The sequence below is a fragment of the Stegostoma tigrinum genome, chromosome 9 (genome assembly GCF_030684315.1).
Source record: "Stegostoma tigrinum isolate sSteTig4 chromosome 9, sSteTig4.hap1, whole genome shotgun sequence".
Lineage (NCBI taxonomy): Eukaryota > Metazoa > Chordata > Chondrichthyes > Orectolobiformes > Stegostomatidae > Stegostoma > Stegostoma tigrinum.
In genome coordinates, this window is record NC_081362.1 from 2,349,250 (window position 1) to 2,367,552 (window position 18,303).

An 18,303-nucleotide genomic window follows, 5' to 3' on the forward strand; every position below is an offset into this window, starting at 1 on the left:
TTGTTGAATCTGGGTCATTCATACAGACCAAGACCAAGACCAAGACCAATACCAATCCCTGGGACACTCCATATAATATATCCACCCAATCTGACTCACCCTCCTAAATAATACCTCTCTTTTCTCTCATTCAGTCACTTGTTTCTCCACTTCCATTTTCTAGTTGTAGCACCCAGGCCATTAGGCCACGAGCATTCTTTCAAGTGTAAGTTTATTGAAGAACTTCCACAAATCTGCATTACTAGGCGAGTGGTCTTTTGAATGATATCAGTGTCAGCAATGGGGTGAGGCCTGATTGACTTTGCACTCAATGCTGCAGCAGCAACATGTCTTTTCTGATTTTTCAGGAGCTGATCAACATTGTGCAGTTTCTCTGTTACAAAGCAGGCACATGCAAACAGGCTTGCAGGCTGTGACAACTTAATCCTATCGATGCAGCAGAGCATGGTGTCCAGTTGCCTCAGAGATCAATGCCATTGGTCAGAGACTTTGCTCTGCTAGAACCAATGGTGAACTGATGTCACTGTGTAACGGCCTCTTCAACATGTAGTTGGCCGAGACCATCAGCACCGTCATGTGCATTCCCAACAGTGCCTGACCCAAACGTAGCATCACTATCATCACTTGGAAACTCTTGCAATGATACTGACAACGCTGTTCTGGATACTAAGTGGCTGGCAGAAGACCAGCTCAAAAGGCAAAGTGATGGATACAACTTTTCCACAAAAGGTAAGCAAAAAGAATATCGACTCTATTGGGTCAGCTTCACCATAACAAAAAAATGAACAATTTGACTGTCACAGCGGGGTCTCCTATGCAATAAAGAAACATCCACATTAACACTAGACCTGTCCTAACCAGTAAGCAGTGCACCACAGTCATCAGAATGTATGTTCCATCCCCAGAAGCAATGGAGAGGGCCAAAGTGGAATTCAGCTCCCATCTTGATCAGTTTTGTCCTGTGTTCCACAAGAAGACAAAGATATTTGTCTGTGTGATTTCAATGCCAGAGTGGGGAGGGACACAAACCTCTTAAAATGCACAATCAGCAGGTAAGGCAAACTTTAATAGAGTCCCCCACCTGGCGAAATGTCTAGAACATGGTCTGATCATAACCAACTACCTATTTAATCAGAGAGACAAAATACAAGACTCCACAGCAAGACCAGACATTGCCATCTGCTTGAAAGTTACTTTGTATGAGTCAAGAACCATAAGGATATTCACATCACCTGTGCCCTGATGAGAGCTGACCAATTTTTGGACTGATCATCACTGAGTCTGGTCGACCAACATCAGCCTGGCCCAAAAATATCTTGTCAAATTCAAGGGCTCTATGGTGAAAGATCTACTCAGTCAGCACCTCACTGTCAACCATGCTCAATGAGCAAGAACCATGGTTGTCCACAATACCCGGTCTGCCTTAAAGCCACCATCACAGCACAATCCCAGTCTGAGAGGAGGTTTCAAAAGACATCTAACAGCTGAGAGCCAACAATGCCACCAGTAAAGATGGAATTACCAATTCCCTCAAGCAGATATGCACTCTTACTCTACACATGACCTCACCTCCCTCATTGGGAAAAAGTAGTACGCACCAGGGGATCTCCTAGATGCTGTATTTGCAACGATTTTCAAGAAAAAACAATAGATTAAGTACACAGGGATCTCCCTGTTGTCTGCCAAAATCATCCTCATCATCTCGGCTGAACAGTCATAATGTGAATCCCATCCATCAAAAAACACAGTGGACATAGTCCTCACAGTGAGAGGTGTCTGAGAAAAGTGTGTAGATCAGCAGTAACCTCAATACAAGACCTTTGTGATCTCAAAGGCATTCAATTCTGTCAACTATGGAACACTTCCTCAGATTTGGCTGCCTACAAAAAAAACATGCCATTTGGCACACAATAGTATGCAAGCCATGATCTTCATCAACGGATCCACCACAGATCTAATGTGTGCACAAACACTGGTGAAGAAAGGCTGCAATATTGCAAAAGCTACTTCTCAATATTCGTCTCAGCAACACTGCACCCCAGGTCCATGAAGCAATCTGTTGGAGTGGAGCTAATGTACGAGATAAACAGGAAATAGTTTAATCTACATTACCTCCAATTTTTGTCAATCATCGAGCTGCAGTATGCAGATGACACTTTCTTGTGTGGACACCCAGAGGATGAGCTCCATGAGAGAATGGGCCTTAGGGTAAACATCCAGAAAACAAAAGTTCCTCAACCTGGCTGCTCTGGCCACACATGACAGTCAGAGGGGCAGTAAAGATCAATGGCAGGTGGATTCTTTTCCTTATCTTGGGAAACTCAAGCGAAGACAATGATGAAATTCAATATCGCTTCCAGTGTGCCAATGCAACCTTTAGCCAACAGAAGAACCTGACACCAGAGTCATGGTTGAATGGGCAGTGGTATTGCCAACCCTCAAGCAGAATTCGGAGCAGCATTCCCTCTAAGCTGTGCAAGATTCATTGTATTGCCAAAACATTGATGTTTGGTTCTGGAAGCTGCTATCACTCGAGGGTCAGAAACCTGCACATTGCTCTTTCCATTTTACAGCACACAACTCAAATCCTGGGAGAAATATCATCAGCAATTCCTTTGAAAATTTCGGTAAATCCACTCCCAGGATAGGCACTCCAATCTGCATCCTGTCTTCGGCCAACATCCCATTTGTTTAAGGAATAAGTCAGTATCAATCAGCTGCATTTGGTGGGGACACATCATTCGTATGACTTCCAAAATAAGCTTTCTACTCCAAGCTTAAACATGGCAACTGCTTACCAGGAGGGTACGGTGGGAGGGACACTTCAAGGACATCCCCATAGCCTCTTTCAACAAATGCAACTTCTACAATGACTAAAGGGAATCCCTTGTCAATAACCACCCAAACCACAAAAGAGACATCCAAAGTGCCAACCAATTTAAGCATCACCAACAGGTACAGAGGTTAAGACCAGAGAGTAGATGGATCATGTTTTAAAAAAACCAAAAGCATCCCACCCACCTGTTCAAAACCAACTTAACTCACCTGCAACAGGGTATTGTCTAGTCACCCAAGGATTCATGAACATCATTCCTAGTGCCAAGGAGAAGATGCCTTTCAATATCCACTTTGGTATATCCTTCCTCATATAAATAGGAGTGTGATTTGCATACTTTAAAAGCATATTGTCTGGTCTAATGTTGCGTTGCTTTAACATATGTTAGTTATTGGCATCTGTATCCCTGTTCTAGCATCACAAAATTTGTCTTCAAGTAGTTTTTTGTCAATGTGATGTAGGGAATCAATTAACACCTTATTTCAGTGGCTTAAACAGCTCCCTCCATCCTAATGGTGACCCTCTGGCATATGACTGTTTTCCAGGCTGGGTTCATAGTCTTGCACACCCTCACTCCCACCCCCACCTCCCCACCCTTACGAACTCATGGGTCTGCTGACCCTGGTGCTTCCTGACTCACCCTCTTTCTGTTGCCCTTGCTTGGACCAGCATTCTCATTCAAAATACAGACGTTATTTCACATTGAAGACTTGTGGAGTGTGGAAGTATGAAGCTAGGGTTGGCATAATTCAAGTATTTTTTGAATGCTCCTACACCCTCCTCCTTCAGCCTCGAGCTTCACTGATATGGAACTGTGCCCTGGGACATCAGTGAGAATTCAGGAAAAGGAAAAGTGTGAAATGTATAGATGCTAAGAAACAGACCATCAGCAGCAAGAAGATGGGTCAGGAGTGGGAGAGTGTGTGAACTAGTGGATTGGCAAGAGGAAGGCTCTATGTGTCCAAGAAGGTCCAAGAGAGTCAGCTGTGGGAGAGAGATACTGTGCAAAGTTAAAAAGACAAAAGTTAAATTGTTTTAAATTTATTTCATACACCAAGGTGAAAAATTTTACAAGAAAAAGTACTTCAATTTATAAAGGTAGAATGTTTGTTCTTTTTCCCCCTCGAATGTGTAAAGTCCTTCAGAAACCAACCCTGGATTTTACATTCCTTTTATTGGGAAAATGTGTTTCACTTTAAACTGCAGCTTTCAGGAACTCGACCACATTTTCCCCATTATCTAACATTCACTGAAAAAGGACTGGGTCTGTAGTTGTCACAGAAATTAAGGGCAGGAGCAGGCCATTTGGCCTTTGAGCTTGCTGCACCATTGGGTTGTTGTCTCAATTCCACTTTCCAGTCCAATTCAGTACCCTTGATTTCCTATTCTGCCATACCATCTGGTGCAGCCTTGAAGAAATTTAATTACACAGCTGCCACCGCTTTCTGGAGAGGATAATTTCACATACGAACATGGGAATTTACAGTAATAGATGACAGTTCCATTGTTACCACAACTGAGACGAGATTTCAACCACAATTTTTTTATTAATTAAAATTATTCCAAAAATTCAATCAGAACCCATTACCCCAGGTGACTATCATAGTCCTGTGGATTATGAACACCAGTACGATTGCCACTATACCACCAACTTTAATAAGACAGGAAGCAACGTCCGCATGGCTTAACACCGATAGTCTTGGGCTGAACTTGCCAAATTACTGTCATTTCACATCACCCTGTAGTCACGTGACTAACTGAGCCAACTATTCATACTTACTATATTAGTACTTAGTTTCAACTAAAACAGATTGGCTTGGGTTCCAGATTATTCATATTGTTTGATTGAACGTAGCACGCACATGTACTATACGAACACTGCCAAAAGGTATGTAACTGCTTTCTTTGAGTATGTGTCAGAACCATTATTGTGGATACTTGTAATCAATTGCACTTTGTGGCAACATTGAGACATTTTGATTATTTGCGCTGTTGATGGTTCATGAACAAATAAGTTCTGCTCCAGATGACTTTTTAGTTTAGTCTGTAATGCTGTGTCTTAATCAGAACAAGAGGGTTGAAAGATGGCTCTAACAAAACAACAATATCTACTTGGTGACACTGGTGTAACTAGCAAGATTCACTGCAGGTTTTAATGCAGCAAGCATAGAATTTATATAGTAATATGGAATATAATAAAATGGAAATACCTTCCATTTTAGCACACAAGACATGCCTTACCTAAAGTGTCATGATTTTTGGAAGGGCTCTTGCGACTTCTCAAAAATTCCTAAACAAATTGAAGCAATTTTTAAAATTTCATCAAAAATGAAATAAACTAAAATCATAAGCAGTGCATTTTCACAACTAAAGGACTCCAGGTGTAAATTACATATTTAGAAAAATTGCTGAAAAACACATGGTGTTTGCTCATTTCTCTTTGGTTCCCATCTAGCAATGCTATTAAAGTTGATATGCATATATAATATGATACATTTATAACATATAACCATATGGCATCAAAATGAGGCGGTGATGTGTGAATCCAGAATATGCCATTTATTTTAAATCATTCACCAAACCTTTCTGTAAATACAAGAATATTATAATCCATTACATTAAAAACACAAGCAATAGGAGCACGAGTCCATTCAGCCCCTCACATCCACCCTGCCATTCAATAAGATCATCTTGGTGTAGCATAGATCTCACTTCCTCTTTCATTCCAGCTCTGAGCTTTCTGAAGGATTATGGACTTGATGGGTATCCACCTCCACTTTAAATATTATCAGCAATCCAGCCTCCACAACTCTCTAGGGCAAAGAATTTCAGACATTCACTACCTTCAGAAGACATTCCTTTACATCTCAGCTTTAAATTGCCTTACTCTGTAATTAAGACCCCTAGTTTGAGATTTCCCTTCTGTTGGAGTGATTTTCTCAATATCTACATTGTCAGACCGCTTCAGAATCTATTTTAAAAAAATGTTCCTCATTCTTCTTGACTCCAGTGAAAAAAAAACTTCATTTGTTTAGCTATTCTTGATAAACTAGGCCATCCAAATCCAGGATTCAATCCAGTGAATCCCTTTTGAACTACCCCCAATGCCTATGTATACTTTATTAAATATAGGGCCCAAACTGTATTTTGTTTGGGCCCTATATTTAGTACTCCAAGTGCACTTTGTATTGTGGTGACAATACTTCATTATTCCAACCCCTTGCAATAAAGGCCAAAATTCAATTTGCCTTCTTAATTACTTGCTGCATCTGTGTGCTAGCCATTTGTGTTTCATGCACAAGAATACCTAGATTCCTTTGTGCTACACTTCTTTGGGAGTCTCCCTTAAATTAAATAGTACTCTGCCTTCTGATTGTCCCTACTGGAAAGCATGACCACACACTTCATTAGATCAAACTCCAACTGCTCTCAATACTTCTACGTCCCCTTGCAGATTCATCATGCCCTCTCAGTTACTTCTGTATTATCAGCAAATTTGAAAACACTCTCAAGGACAAGGGAGTGGATGTATGGAAACACCAGCCCCTGTTAAGTTCCCCTCCAATCGATCCCCTTGCCATCCCAACTTGGAAATGCATCATCATTCCTTCAGTGTCACTGGGTCAAAGTCTGGAACTCTCTCCTTGACAGTAAACTGGTTCAACCTACACAAAATAGATTGTGGCAGGACAAGAAGGCAGCTCACTTCCATCTTCTCAAGGGCAGCTAGGGGCCAGTTATAAATCCTGGCCAGTCAGTGGTGCCCATCTCCCATGAGTCATTGAATAAAAGAAATTCTGCCCTCTCCTCCAAGTCATTTAGATAGGTCGGAACTAATGGAGGCCTTTGGATTGATCCTTGTGGCAATCTACCAATTGTGGTCTTTCTAACCTGAAAAAGATCCATTAATCCTGACTCTCTGTCTATGGCATAGAAAAACTAGCATAAAATCCCACCAAGTGTGAGAATGAGTGTATTAGATGGTGAGCAACAAACCACCCCATCAGTGAGATAGCACAGTCAGCTGCCAATCAGCTTCAGAGCTGACAGGCAAGCATGGGTGAATAACTTGTCATCTCAAGGTATTGATTAGAAGACAGCAGCTTCTGGGTCAAACACTCTTCATTTTGGGGCATTAAGTAGTGAGAAGCGATGCACTGCTTATACTTCTTTGGGGTGCAGTGCCAAGGAAGAGTGGGGGTCAGAGGCAAGGGCAGAAAGTGATTTTCAGAGCCTCTTACCCACCAGCTGTTCCTCCAATTGCCTGCAAGTTGGGTCAGTTAGAGGCCACCCTCAACATGGTAGTTTAGTGGCCATGGCTTCCCAAGCTAGAAATTATCCATCATTGCCACCAGTCAGGAAGCCAGGTCAACGGGGAGAAGGTGAGTTAAACTTCTACCAATTGATCACTTACACTGTTGATAAGCCAAGGAATTTGCCCATGAACCTTTGCTGCCCAGCAATTACTTGCCGGTAGTGAGAAGGAAATATACTTGTTTCTAGGGCTCACTCATTCCACTGTTTCCCCTTCTCACTCTATCACCTCTCTTTGGACTCCACTTTGGAAATAACCAAGTTTAAACTATAAATGCTATGATCCCAGCTGATGTTTTAATATTGGATACATCAGATCATACATTTTTTTGTTTCTTTTTGTTTCCCATTGAAGTCAGTCACTGAACTTGTTAGTAAGAGGTCTCAGCGTACTTTTAACAAAAGAACAGCATGTTTATCACACAAAAGAAAAACAAAACTGTATCCCACTAGATAATACCGATTGAAACAATCTCAGTACAACATCAAAAATAAAAGATTTGTCCTTGATTTGCTGCACATTCATCTGATGCTATTTTCTTCAAATAAATCTTCCTCCCCATGACTGCTAAAACTACTGACTCAGCTCACCGTTACTTAGCTTGGATTACATAAACCCTTGTCTCCAACAGCTTTGTAGGACTCTTCAATAACACTCCAACAGTGTTCTGTTTCTGGAGCTTTCTTCTCACCGATTTGCAAGCATCTCAGGTCAATTCCCAGCCATGATTGCTTTGAGATTGGAAATATCAACATCTCTACTATTATAGGTCTCCAGCCCCTCCAAGAGCCTGCCCTGGTTCCTTCTCCCTCTTTGATAGTTGTAGAACTCAAGTCAGCAAACGTCTTAATAATCTCCTGACGTGGCTTGCTTGTCATTTAGCAGTAATTACATCTCCTTGTAAATCTTCAACATGATTTGCTGACCATGATAAAAGCTCAGATCCTTGCAGACTTTCTATCTTAGAATCCAAGTACTCAAACAACAAACTTTCAGAATACTTCCTCACATAAAGTAAACCAAAAGCTATCTGTAAAAGACATTTTCATTTCCTGTTATAATTTGTTCAGCACAATTATATTTTACTTGTTCAGATTTTATTTGGTCAGTTGCTACATGTTTACACTAAATAAACAAAGACTTCCCAGACAATAATATTCAACTAGTCCATTTTGATCACATTTGTTTTTCTCCATTTTTGCATGTTTCAAGACCAATGATGTTGTTTCTTCTTAAGACATGAATGATTTTCAACTTCTTTGGTTATAGCAGTAAACTCCACCAAAACAGTCTAAGCTTTTTGGTGAAGAAAAATGTTCTTTTCCAGCTTGGATCACATGATTTAAATAACACTCTCTGCAAAGTTGTTGGATATGTAGAATTCAAAATGTTGCACAGTCAACACCAAACTCAATCTTTAATCCACAGCTGAGTACTTCTGTTGGCATGAATTCAACTCATGAAAAAAAAATGCTAGTTGGTTGACGCGTAATCTCATTCATTCTGCTGGGATAAAACTGCACCAAACCTGATATTATGGCATCACCAGCCAGTTTAAATAGCTTGGCATAATTCAGTGCTGCTAAAACTAGTTTCCTCATCAATACAGATTTCAAGCTATCAGAGGCATTCTGGCACTCCTCAGGTAATTCAAATTCCATTTTGAGAACAAACTTATCAAGAAGCCAACCTCGATCCCCTATTCCCAATTCCTCCGCCTCCGCCTCCACGATGAGGCATTCCACTCCCGCACATCCCAGATGTCCAAGTTCTTCAAGGACCGCAACGAGAACGCCCTTGACCGCGTCTGCCGCATTTCCCGCAACACATCCCTCACACCCCGCCCCCGCCACAACCGCCCAAAGAGGATACCTCTTGTTCTCACACACCACCCCAACAACCGCCGGATACAACGCATCATCCTCCAACACTTCCGCCATCTACAATCCGACCCCACCACCCAAGACATTTTTCCATCCCCACCCTTGTCTGCCTTCCGGAGAGACCACTCTCTCCGTGACTCCCTTGTTCGCTCCACACTGCCCTCCAACCCCACCACACCCGGCACCTTCCCCTGCAACCGCAGGAAATGCTACACATGCCCCCACACCTCCTCCCTCACCCCTATCCCAGGCCCCAAGATGACTTTCCATATTAAGCAGAGGTTCACCTGCACATCTGCCAATGTGGTATACTGTATCCATTGTACCCGGTGTGGCTTCCTCTACATTGGGGAAACCAAGCAGAGGCTTCCCCTTCCCCCACCGCATCCCAAAACCAGCCCAGTTTGTCCCCTCCCCCCCACTGCATCCCAAAACCAGCCCAGCCTGTCTCTGCCTCCCTAACCTGTTCTTCCTCTCACCCCAAGCTGCACCTCCATTTCCCACCTACTAACCTCATCCCACCTCCTTGGCCTGTCCTTCTTCCCTGGACTGACCTACCCCCTCCCTACCTCCCCACCTATACGCTCCTCTCCACCTATCTTCTTTTCTCTCCATCTTCGGTCCGCCTCCCCCTCTCTCCCTATTTATTCCAGAACCCTCACCCCATCCCCCTCTCTGATGAAGGGTCTAGGCCCGAAACATCAGCTTTTGTGCTCCTGGGATGCTGCTTGGCCTGCTGTGTTCATCCAGATTCAGACTTTATTATCAAGAAGCCACTGCAGCTTTGAAATTCAAAACAAGTTATATTAAAATCTATTGATGCCTATATTCTGCAAAAACTGTTGTTTTAAAGTGGACATAAGAAAATCCAAGCAAGCTGTTTTGTTTGCATCTGCGGGCGCCGCTTGGCTTTGTTCCACAGAATGGTCCAAATAAATTACCTCTGCTTTGGAAATTTTTTTTGAAGTTTACAACTAAATTGCATCCAAGTACAACTAAATAAATCATTTAATTAGATGCAAATAGTTGTAAAGTCAAAGTAATACAGCATAGAAACAGATCCTTCAGTTCAACTAGACCACACCGACCAGACATATGCCTTCTTTGTCTTCAACATAGCTGCAATTTCTCTAGTAATCCAGCATTCCCTACATGTACCAGCCTTGCCCTTCACACTCATAGGAACATGATGTCTCCGAACTCTGGTTATCCCATTTTTAAAGGCTTCCCAATTCCCAACCATCTGTTTCATGGCAAATAACCTATCCTAATCCACTTTTGAAAGTTCCTGTTAAATACAGTCAAAATTGACCTTATTCCAATTTAGAACCTCATCTTTTTGATCAGCTCTATCCTTTTCCGCAACTATTTTAAAACTAATACTTATGATCACTTGACCCAAAGTGTTCCCGCACTGACAATTGAGTCACTTGACCTACTTTATTTTGCAAGAGTAGGTTGAGCATTGCTCCTTCTCTTGTAGGTACATTCTCATGTTGAAGAAGAAAGTTTTCTTGCACACTCTTAAGTATCTCCCCAACCAAGTAATGACAGTCCCAATCTACGTTTGGAAAGTTAAATTCCCCTACCTTTACAACACTATTATTCTTATAGATATCTAAAATCTCCTGATGTATTTGCCATTCAATTTCTCTCTGACTGGGGTTGGGGGGGGAGGGGGGAGGTACGGGGAAGCTATAATACAATGCCAACAAGGTGATGTTCGCTTTTGATTTCTCAGATCCACCCACATAACTTCCCCAGATGTATTTCCACAAATATCCTCCTCCTTAAAGTACCGCTGTAACGTTGTCCTCCTCTTTTGCACCCCCCCACCCCCCACAACCCTGCATCTATCCTCCCAATAATATTTATACCTGGAACATACAGCTGCCAGTCCTGTCCATCCCCGAGCCCCATCTCTGCAATTGCTCCGATATCCTAGTCCCACGTTCCCAACCATGCTGAGTTCATCTGCCTTACCTATTAGGCCTCTTATATGGAAATACATGCAGTTTAGTTTATTTGCTCTATCTTGTTCTCTGCTTTGTTCCTGATCGTCCTGGCTGTTTGACTTATTCCTTTTCCCCAACGGTATCACTCTCTGACTGATCCCTTTCCTCACCCTCTCTCTGGTCCTTCCCCTCCCCGCACCCCCACCGCCCCACCAACTAGTTTAAAATCTCCTAAGCAGCTCGAGTAAATCTCCCCGCCGTTATATTAGTTGCCTTCCAATTCAGGTGCAATTTGTCCTTCTTATACGGATCATTTCTACACCAGAAGAGATTTCAAAGATCCAAAAATGGGAATCCTTATCCCTGGCACTATTCCTCAGCTACACATACATCTGCTCTATCCTCCTATTCCAACCTTCATTAGCTTGAGGCATCAAGAGTAATCAGATACTGCTATCCTCAGGGACCTACTTTTTAAATTCCTTCCTAACTTCCTATATTCTCTCCTCAGAATCTAAATTTTTTATAGAATCCCCAGAGGGTGGAAACAGGCCATTCCGCCCATCAAATACACACTGACTCTCCAAGGAGCATCCCACACAGACCCACCCGAAACCATCCCTATATTTCCCACCATAGACACAATGGGCAATTTAGCATAGCCAGTCCACCTAACCTGCACATCTTTGGACTGTGGGAGGAAACCGGAGCACCTGGAGAAAACCCACACAGACAGTTGCCCAAGGCTGAAATCAAACTCTGGTCTCTTGCACTGAGGCAGCAGTGCTAACCACTGAGCTACTGTGCTATCCAAGGGGATTAAGGGTTATGGTGAGAAAGTGGGAGAATGGGGTTGACGAACTTACCAGTCATGACAGAATGGTGGAGCAGACTCCATGGGCTGAATGGCCTAACTTCTGCTCCAATGTCTTATGGGCTTATTCGAATCTTATCCTTTTCTATTCCTGTGTCATTAGTTCCAAAGTGTACAATGACCTCCTGCTGGTCCACCTCCCCATTAACATTGTTCTGCACCCTCTCTGAAATGTCCTTGTCCTGGCACCAGGGAAGCAACGTGCCATTCCCACGTCACACTGCCAACCGCAGAAACATCTATCTGTGCCTCTGTCCCCTAACAAAATCGATCGGAACCTGATGTACCCTTTGTTACAGATGTCAGTGCTATTTTTCCCTAAGACTCCATCATCCCTGACATTTTCTGAAACAGCAACAGTTTGAGGTGAGGGAAGCCACAGGAGATTCCTGCATGATCTGTTTCCCTCTCCTATCTTTCCTGGAGGTAACCCACCTACCTGACTGCATCTTCAGTTTATCTCCCTCTTGCAACAGCTATCAACCCACATAGCTGCTTCTCCAACTGATCCATGTGATCCAATAGGATTTGCAACAAAACACATTTCCTGGAGACATAATCGTCAATAACATGCAAACTCTCCCTAATTTGCTACATCCGACAGGAAGAACACATTGCTCTGCTAAAGGCCACCTTTACACCTTAAGAATCTACAGAGCCAGAAAATTGCCCAGTCATACTGCTCTAAAATAAAGCTCTTGGCTAACTTAGTGCCTGAGTTTTATATTTTTAAAGTTTAATTGAGAGACATATCTCACTATAACACAAAATCAAAAATGAACCCATTCTACTCACTACTTTAGATTTATTAATAAAGCTGGTATGGTTACACTTTACAAGCCATTTAGTTGTTCCCTCGCTGAGAGCTGTCCCACACAGGTTTCTCCAGATCAGCTGTGAATTTCACTTTTTTTTTAGACGAACTCCGATGTCCAAAAATACTTGGAATCAAATAGTAGAACAATCAGGTGTGTAGATTCACTGCTGGATCAGAAAGCAGTTCTAGGTTTCTTTCTCCATTTGATTCACTTTCCATATGGTCACTGCCGTTGTATGTCTTCCTCCTTATAAAAGTAGTGTTGTTTTCATTTTCTTCCCCAAATGGTACAACAGGTACAAATGCAACATTTGGAGGGGGTACATGAATAGGAAGGGGATATGGGCCAAATGCTGGCAAATGGGATTGGATCAGTCTTGGATTTCAGGTTGGCTTAGATGAGTTGAACCAAAGGGTCTGTTTCCATGCTGAATAACATTATAACTCCACTCACAGAAATATCCTCCCCAAGTATAGCTGTAATATTATCCTTAACCAAAAATGCCACTCACCCTCCTCTGTTGCCTCCCTTTCTATCCTGAGGTTGCTAGTCCTGTCCATCCCTCATCCACGGTTTGTCTAATACTCATGTTATTCCAGTGTCATGTTTCCAACCACGTCCTAAGTTCAGTGATAATGGGAACTGCAGATGCTGGAGAATCTAAGATAATAAAATGTGAGGCTGGATGAACACAGCAGGCCCCGCAGCATCTTAGGAGCACAAAAGCTGACGTTTCGGGCCTAGACCCTTCATCAGAGAGGGGGATGGGGTGAGGCGGACCGAAGATGGAGAGAAAAGAAGATAGGTGGAGAGGAGAAGATGGGTGGAGAGGTAGGGAGGGGATAGGTCAGTCCAGGGAAGACGTTCAGGTCAGGGAGGTGGGATGAGGTTAGTAGGTAGGAGATGGAGGTGCGGCTTGGGGTGGGAGGAAGGGATGGGTGAGACGAAGAACAGGTTAGGGAAGCAGAGACAGGTTGGACTGGTTTTGGGATGCAGTGGGTGGAGGAGAACTCGAACAGTTCATCCACGTCACCAACACCTTCCACCCCAAAATTCAGTTCACCTGGGCCATCTCCAGCGCATCCCTCACCTTCCTGGACCTCTCAGTCTCCATCTCAGGCAACCAGCTTGTAACTGATGTCCATTTCAAGCCCACCGACTCCCACAGCTACCTAGAATATACCTCCTCCCACCCACCCTCCTGCAAAAATTCCATCCCCTATTCCCAATTCCTCCGCCTCTGCTCCCAGGATGAGGCATTCCACTCCCGCACATCCCAGACGTCCAAGTTCTTCAAGGACCGCAACTTTCCCCCCACAGTGGTCGAGAACGCCCTTGACCGCATCTCCCGCAACACATCCCTCACACCCCGCCCCCGCCACAACTGCCCAAAGAGGATACCTCTCGTTCTCACACACCACCCCAACAACCTCCGGATACAACGCATCATCCTCCAACACTTCCGCCATCTCCAATCCGACCCCACCACCCAAGACATTTTTCCATCCCCACCCTTGTCTGCTTTCCGGAGAGACCACTCTCTCCGTGACTCCCTTGTTCGCTCCACACTGCCCTCCAACCCCACCACACCCGGCACCTTCCCCTGCAACCGCAGGAAATGCTACACATGCCCCCACACCTCCTCCCTCACCCTTATCCCAGGCCCCAAGATAACTTTCCATATTAAGCAGAGGTTCACCTGCACATCTGCCAATGTGGTATACTGCATCCATTGTACCCGGTGTGGCTTCCTCTACATTGGGGAAACCAAGTGGAGGCTTGGGGACCGCTTTGCAGAACACCTCCGCTCGGTTCGCAATAAACAACTGCACCTCCCAGTTGCAAACCATTTGCACTCCCCCTCCTATTCTTGAGATGACATGTCCATCATGGACCTCCTGCAGTGCCACAATGATGCCACCCGAAGGTTGCAGGAACAGCAACTCATATTCCGCTTGGGAACCCTGCAGCCCAATCAATGTGGTATCAATGTGGACTTCACCAGCTTCAAAATCTTCCCTTCCCCCACCGCATCCCAAAACCAGCCCAGTTCGTCCCCTCCCCCCAGTGCACCACACAACCAGCTCAGCTCTTTCCCTCCACCCACTGCATCCCAAAACCAGTCCAACCGGTCTCTGCTTCCCAAACCTGTTCTTCCTCTCACCCATCCCTTCCTCCCACCCCAAGCCGCACCTCCATCTCCTACCTACTAACCTCATCCCACCTCCTTGACCTGTCCGTCTTCCCTGGACTGACCTATCCCCTCCCTACCTATCTTCTTTTCTCTCCATCTTCGGTCCGCCTCCCCCCTCTCCCTATTTATTCCAGAACCCTCACCCCATCCCTCTCTCTGATGAAGGGTCTAGGCCCGAAACGTCAGCTTTTGTGCTCCTGAGATGCTGCTGGGCCTGCTGTGTTCATCCAGCCTCACATTTTATTATCACGTCCTAACTTCATCTGCCTTACTTGTCAGGCCTCTCACATTGAAGTAAATGCAGTTTAATCTATCATTCCTAGCTTGTTCTCTGCCAGTGTCTTGTCTGCCTTGAGTATACAACTTGTTCCCCTCATTGACTGTACCAGCCTCAACCTTTTCTCTTTTTTCACTTCTCACCATTGTTTTGATTCCAACCACCTCCCCTTACCAGTTTAAAGCCTCCCAAGTAGCATTCGCAAATCTCCTTGCCAAGGATATTGGTCTCTTTCTAATTCAGTTTGAACCCATCCTTCTTATACAAGACATTCCTAACCCCTGGAGAAATCCTAATGGTCCAAACATGTGAATCCTTGCACTCTGCTCCAGCGCCTCAGCTACACACTCATATTGTGGTGAATATTCCTCTCAGGTTCAGATGAACACAACCAAATCATCAGTACATACAACATAGTTGGATGATTCTTCACTAAGTTTGTTTATTAATCATTGTAAAGTTGTATTTTTTTAATTCGCATGGCAATCAGGTGTGTAGATTCACTGCTGGATCAGAAAGCAGTGTAGGTTTGTTTTTCCATTTGATTCACCTTCCATGTGGTCACTGCCATTGTCTGTCGTCCTCCTTATGTTGATTAGGTTCATCCATGGTGACAGAAGTTAATATTTCTTTAGCTGTGTCAGTGGAACTTGCCAGGCCATTCAGAGGTGCTGACAGAAAGCATTTGCTCACATAAAGGATAGTGTCAATCTAGAACAACCCCATCAAACCCCCAAAAAAATTCTTGTCTAGGCTTGGGGTCAAGTGAAAATTGCAATCTAACACCCATAGATTCTGGTGAGGTAAAGCAAATTACTTTAAGGTTAAGGGAACCAAGGCAAGAGATGGGGCTGTGATTCGGATCAACCGTGATCTAACTAAGTGACAGAACAGGCTTCAGGGGCTGAATGGTCTCCTCATATTCCTAACTGTGCATTAATGTACAGTTGAGCAAGAAAGCTGCACTATGATAACTTGTATAGTACGGCACCAATCGTCTGAAAGCTAAAATACTAGTTGGGGCTTGAAAATAAACTCTTGACTTGCACTTGAGATTTTGTTTGAACTAATTGTTTGAATTCTACAAAGCAAATGTGGAAACATTGTATGTATGAATGTCAGTAACAAGTGTATACTCAATGTTGTTTAATCACCTCATAGGCAGCCAAGCCTGCTTCAGTCATCATGTCACTGTTGTCTTCAATACTGAATCCCTGCTCTTTGGCAAAAGCAACAGCTCCTCCTCCAACAAGCATTGAGTGATCACTCTTATCCATTACCATACGAGCCACTGTCAGTGGGATACCAATGCTATCGCAAAACACAGTGAAAAATATGAACTGCGGTTATAAAACAAATGATTACAAGCAATGTGTTATTTTTCTTTAGCTCCACACTGCAGTTCAATGTTGAGCAGTTGCTCAAACTTGCACAAGTGGAAATTGCTGTGTTATAATTGGTGCTGTATTGTGATGTGCTATACTGAACTATTTCATTGGCCTGAATAACTTTAGTGCATGCACTATATCAAGGTTTCAGCTTCTGGGTGGATCAAATCTAAGAGAGTTGTCAAATGTGGCATAATCTGGGGAAATGGCCAAATTTGATCTAATATGGCAACTCAAAAGCAAGCAAGACAAAATTTAAAAAAAATTATACAATGAAAGAATCCAGAAAATAGTATATTCTAGTTTAAATACACAAAAATGGGCATTCAACAATACATTGCTTAAATCAACTGAGGTATACAAAATTTCAGAGACACAGTTACACATGTCTTCAGAGGAGTTTAAAAGAGCCTATCACTCAGGGCTTAAATTAATGACAGGAATCCCTGTGTTTGGAGGATGCAACACAAGAGGCCATTTACTCCTTCTTACAATATTCTATAACATCATCTATGATGTCCAAGTCAAGCATTCTGATGCTTATGGAAACAGCCACTAACATTGATAATGACCATAGCTGATAGTCAACACCTACCCAGGTAGGGCTGCGACAGCTCCAAAACGCCCCGGCAGTCCTTCCATGATTGCAGCATCACACTGAACAACTCCAGCTTTGTTTGGGAAGCCCCCACGGCCTACAACAAAGCAGCCAGTCTCCTTGTCATTTTCTACTTCTGGAAGTTAAAGGAGAAACAAACTTATTTGTTTTCCCTGAGATGGAGCTTCTACCATAAAATACAGTTTAAAAAAAACAGCAACACTTTGGAATGGCCTAGGTGAACAGAAAACATGGTGGGAATAACAGTTTGAAATCAAGGTTAGGAGCAGAAGTAGGCCCCTGAGCCTACCAAGCCTCCTCAGCCATTTAATAAGTCCTCAATATGGCTTCAATGAAACTTTTCTGTCTTTAATCCAGATGACACTTGACGACCTCGTGTATCAAAATTCTATAACAGCCTTATCTAAATTTGATTGATATGTACTCTCGACTGCTGGGGGAAGAGAATGTCACATGCTAACAAACATCTCAGAGAAAAGAATTTCTCCTCATCTGTCTTAGAAGGGAATTTCTTAAAACGTGTCCCTGAGTTCTAGTCTTCCCCACCAAAAGGAGCATCCTCCTGGCATCCACTCCATCCAGAGGCCTGTTTCCAGAAGATCACCTCTCATTCTTCTCAAACCAGACTGTCCAACCTTTGTTTATAAGTTAATTCCCCCATTCCCATCTCAGCAATGAGTTGCATGAAATTTCTCTGAACTACTCTGAAGCCATTATGTCTTCTCTCAAATACGATGATTAAAAACTACAGACAGTACTCTGGAAGTCACCTCACAAAGGCTCTGTACAGCTGCAATAAACTGACCCACTGTTATAACTAATTTCTCTTGCAAGTAACAACATTCCATCTACCTTCGTAATCACTTGCTGTACCAGCATAACCTTTAGTGATTCATTTACTAGGACAGTACCTAGATCCTCCTGTACCACCAAGTCATACAACTTTTCCTCATATAAATAACAGACTGAAGAAGGGCCACTCAACCCGAAACGTTAACCCTGATTTATCTCCACAGATGCTGCCAGACCTGCTGAGCTTCTCCAGCAATTTGTTTTTGTTTCTGATTTAGAGCATCCGCAGTTTTGTTTTCCAATTTATGCTGCTTTTCTTGCCTTCCTGCCACATTTCTCACATTTGACTCTT

At 43.3% G+C, this 18,303-nt stretch overlaps 1 protein-coding gene across 5 annotated transcripts in view; it reads right to left on the bottom strand.

Annotated features, from left to right (window-relative positions):
• The window catches only part of zgc:153169 (uncharacterized protein LOC767799 homolog), a 45,924-nt gene that overhangs the window by 20,961 nt on the left and 6,660 nt on the right, over positions 1–18,303 (bottom strand). For all 5 annotated transcript variants that reach the window (XM_048536099.2, XM_059648313.1, XM_048536098.2 and 2 more), the window contains exons 2-4: positions 17,136–17,274; positions 16,307–16,463; positions 5,078–5,126 (exon numbers count right to left, since the gene is read on the bottom strand). In XM_048536099.2, the coding sequence (XP_048392056.1) occupies positions 5,078–5,126; positions 16,307–16,463; positions 17,136–17,274 (345 nt within the window). The remainder of the gene's footprint in view (positions 1–5,077; positions 5,127–16,306; positions 16,464–17,135; positions 17,275–18,303) is intronic.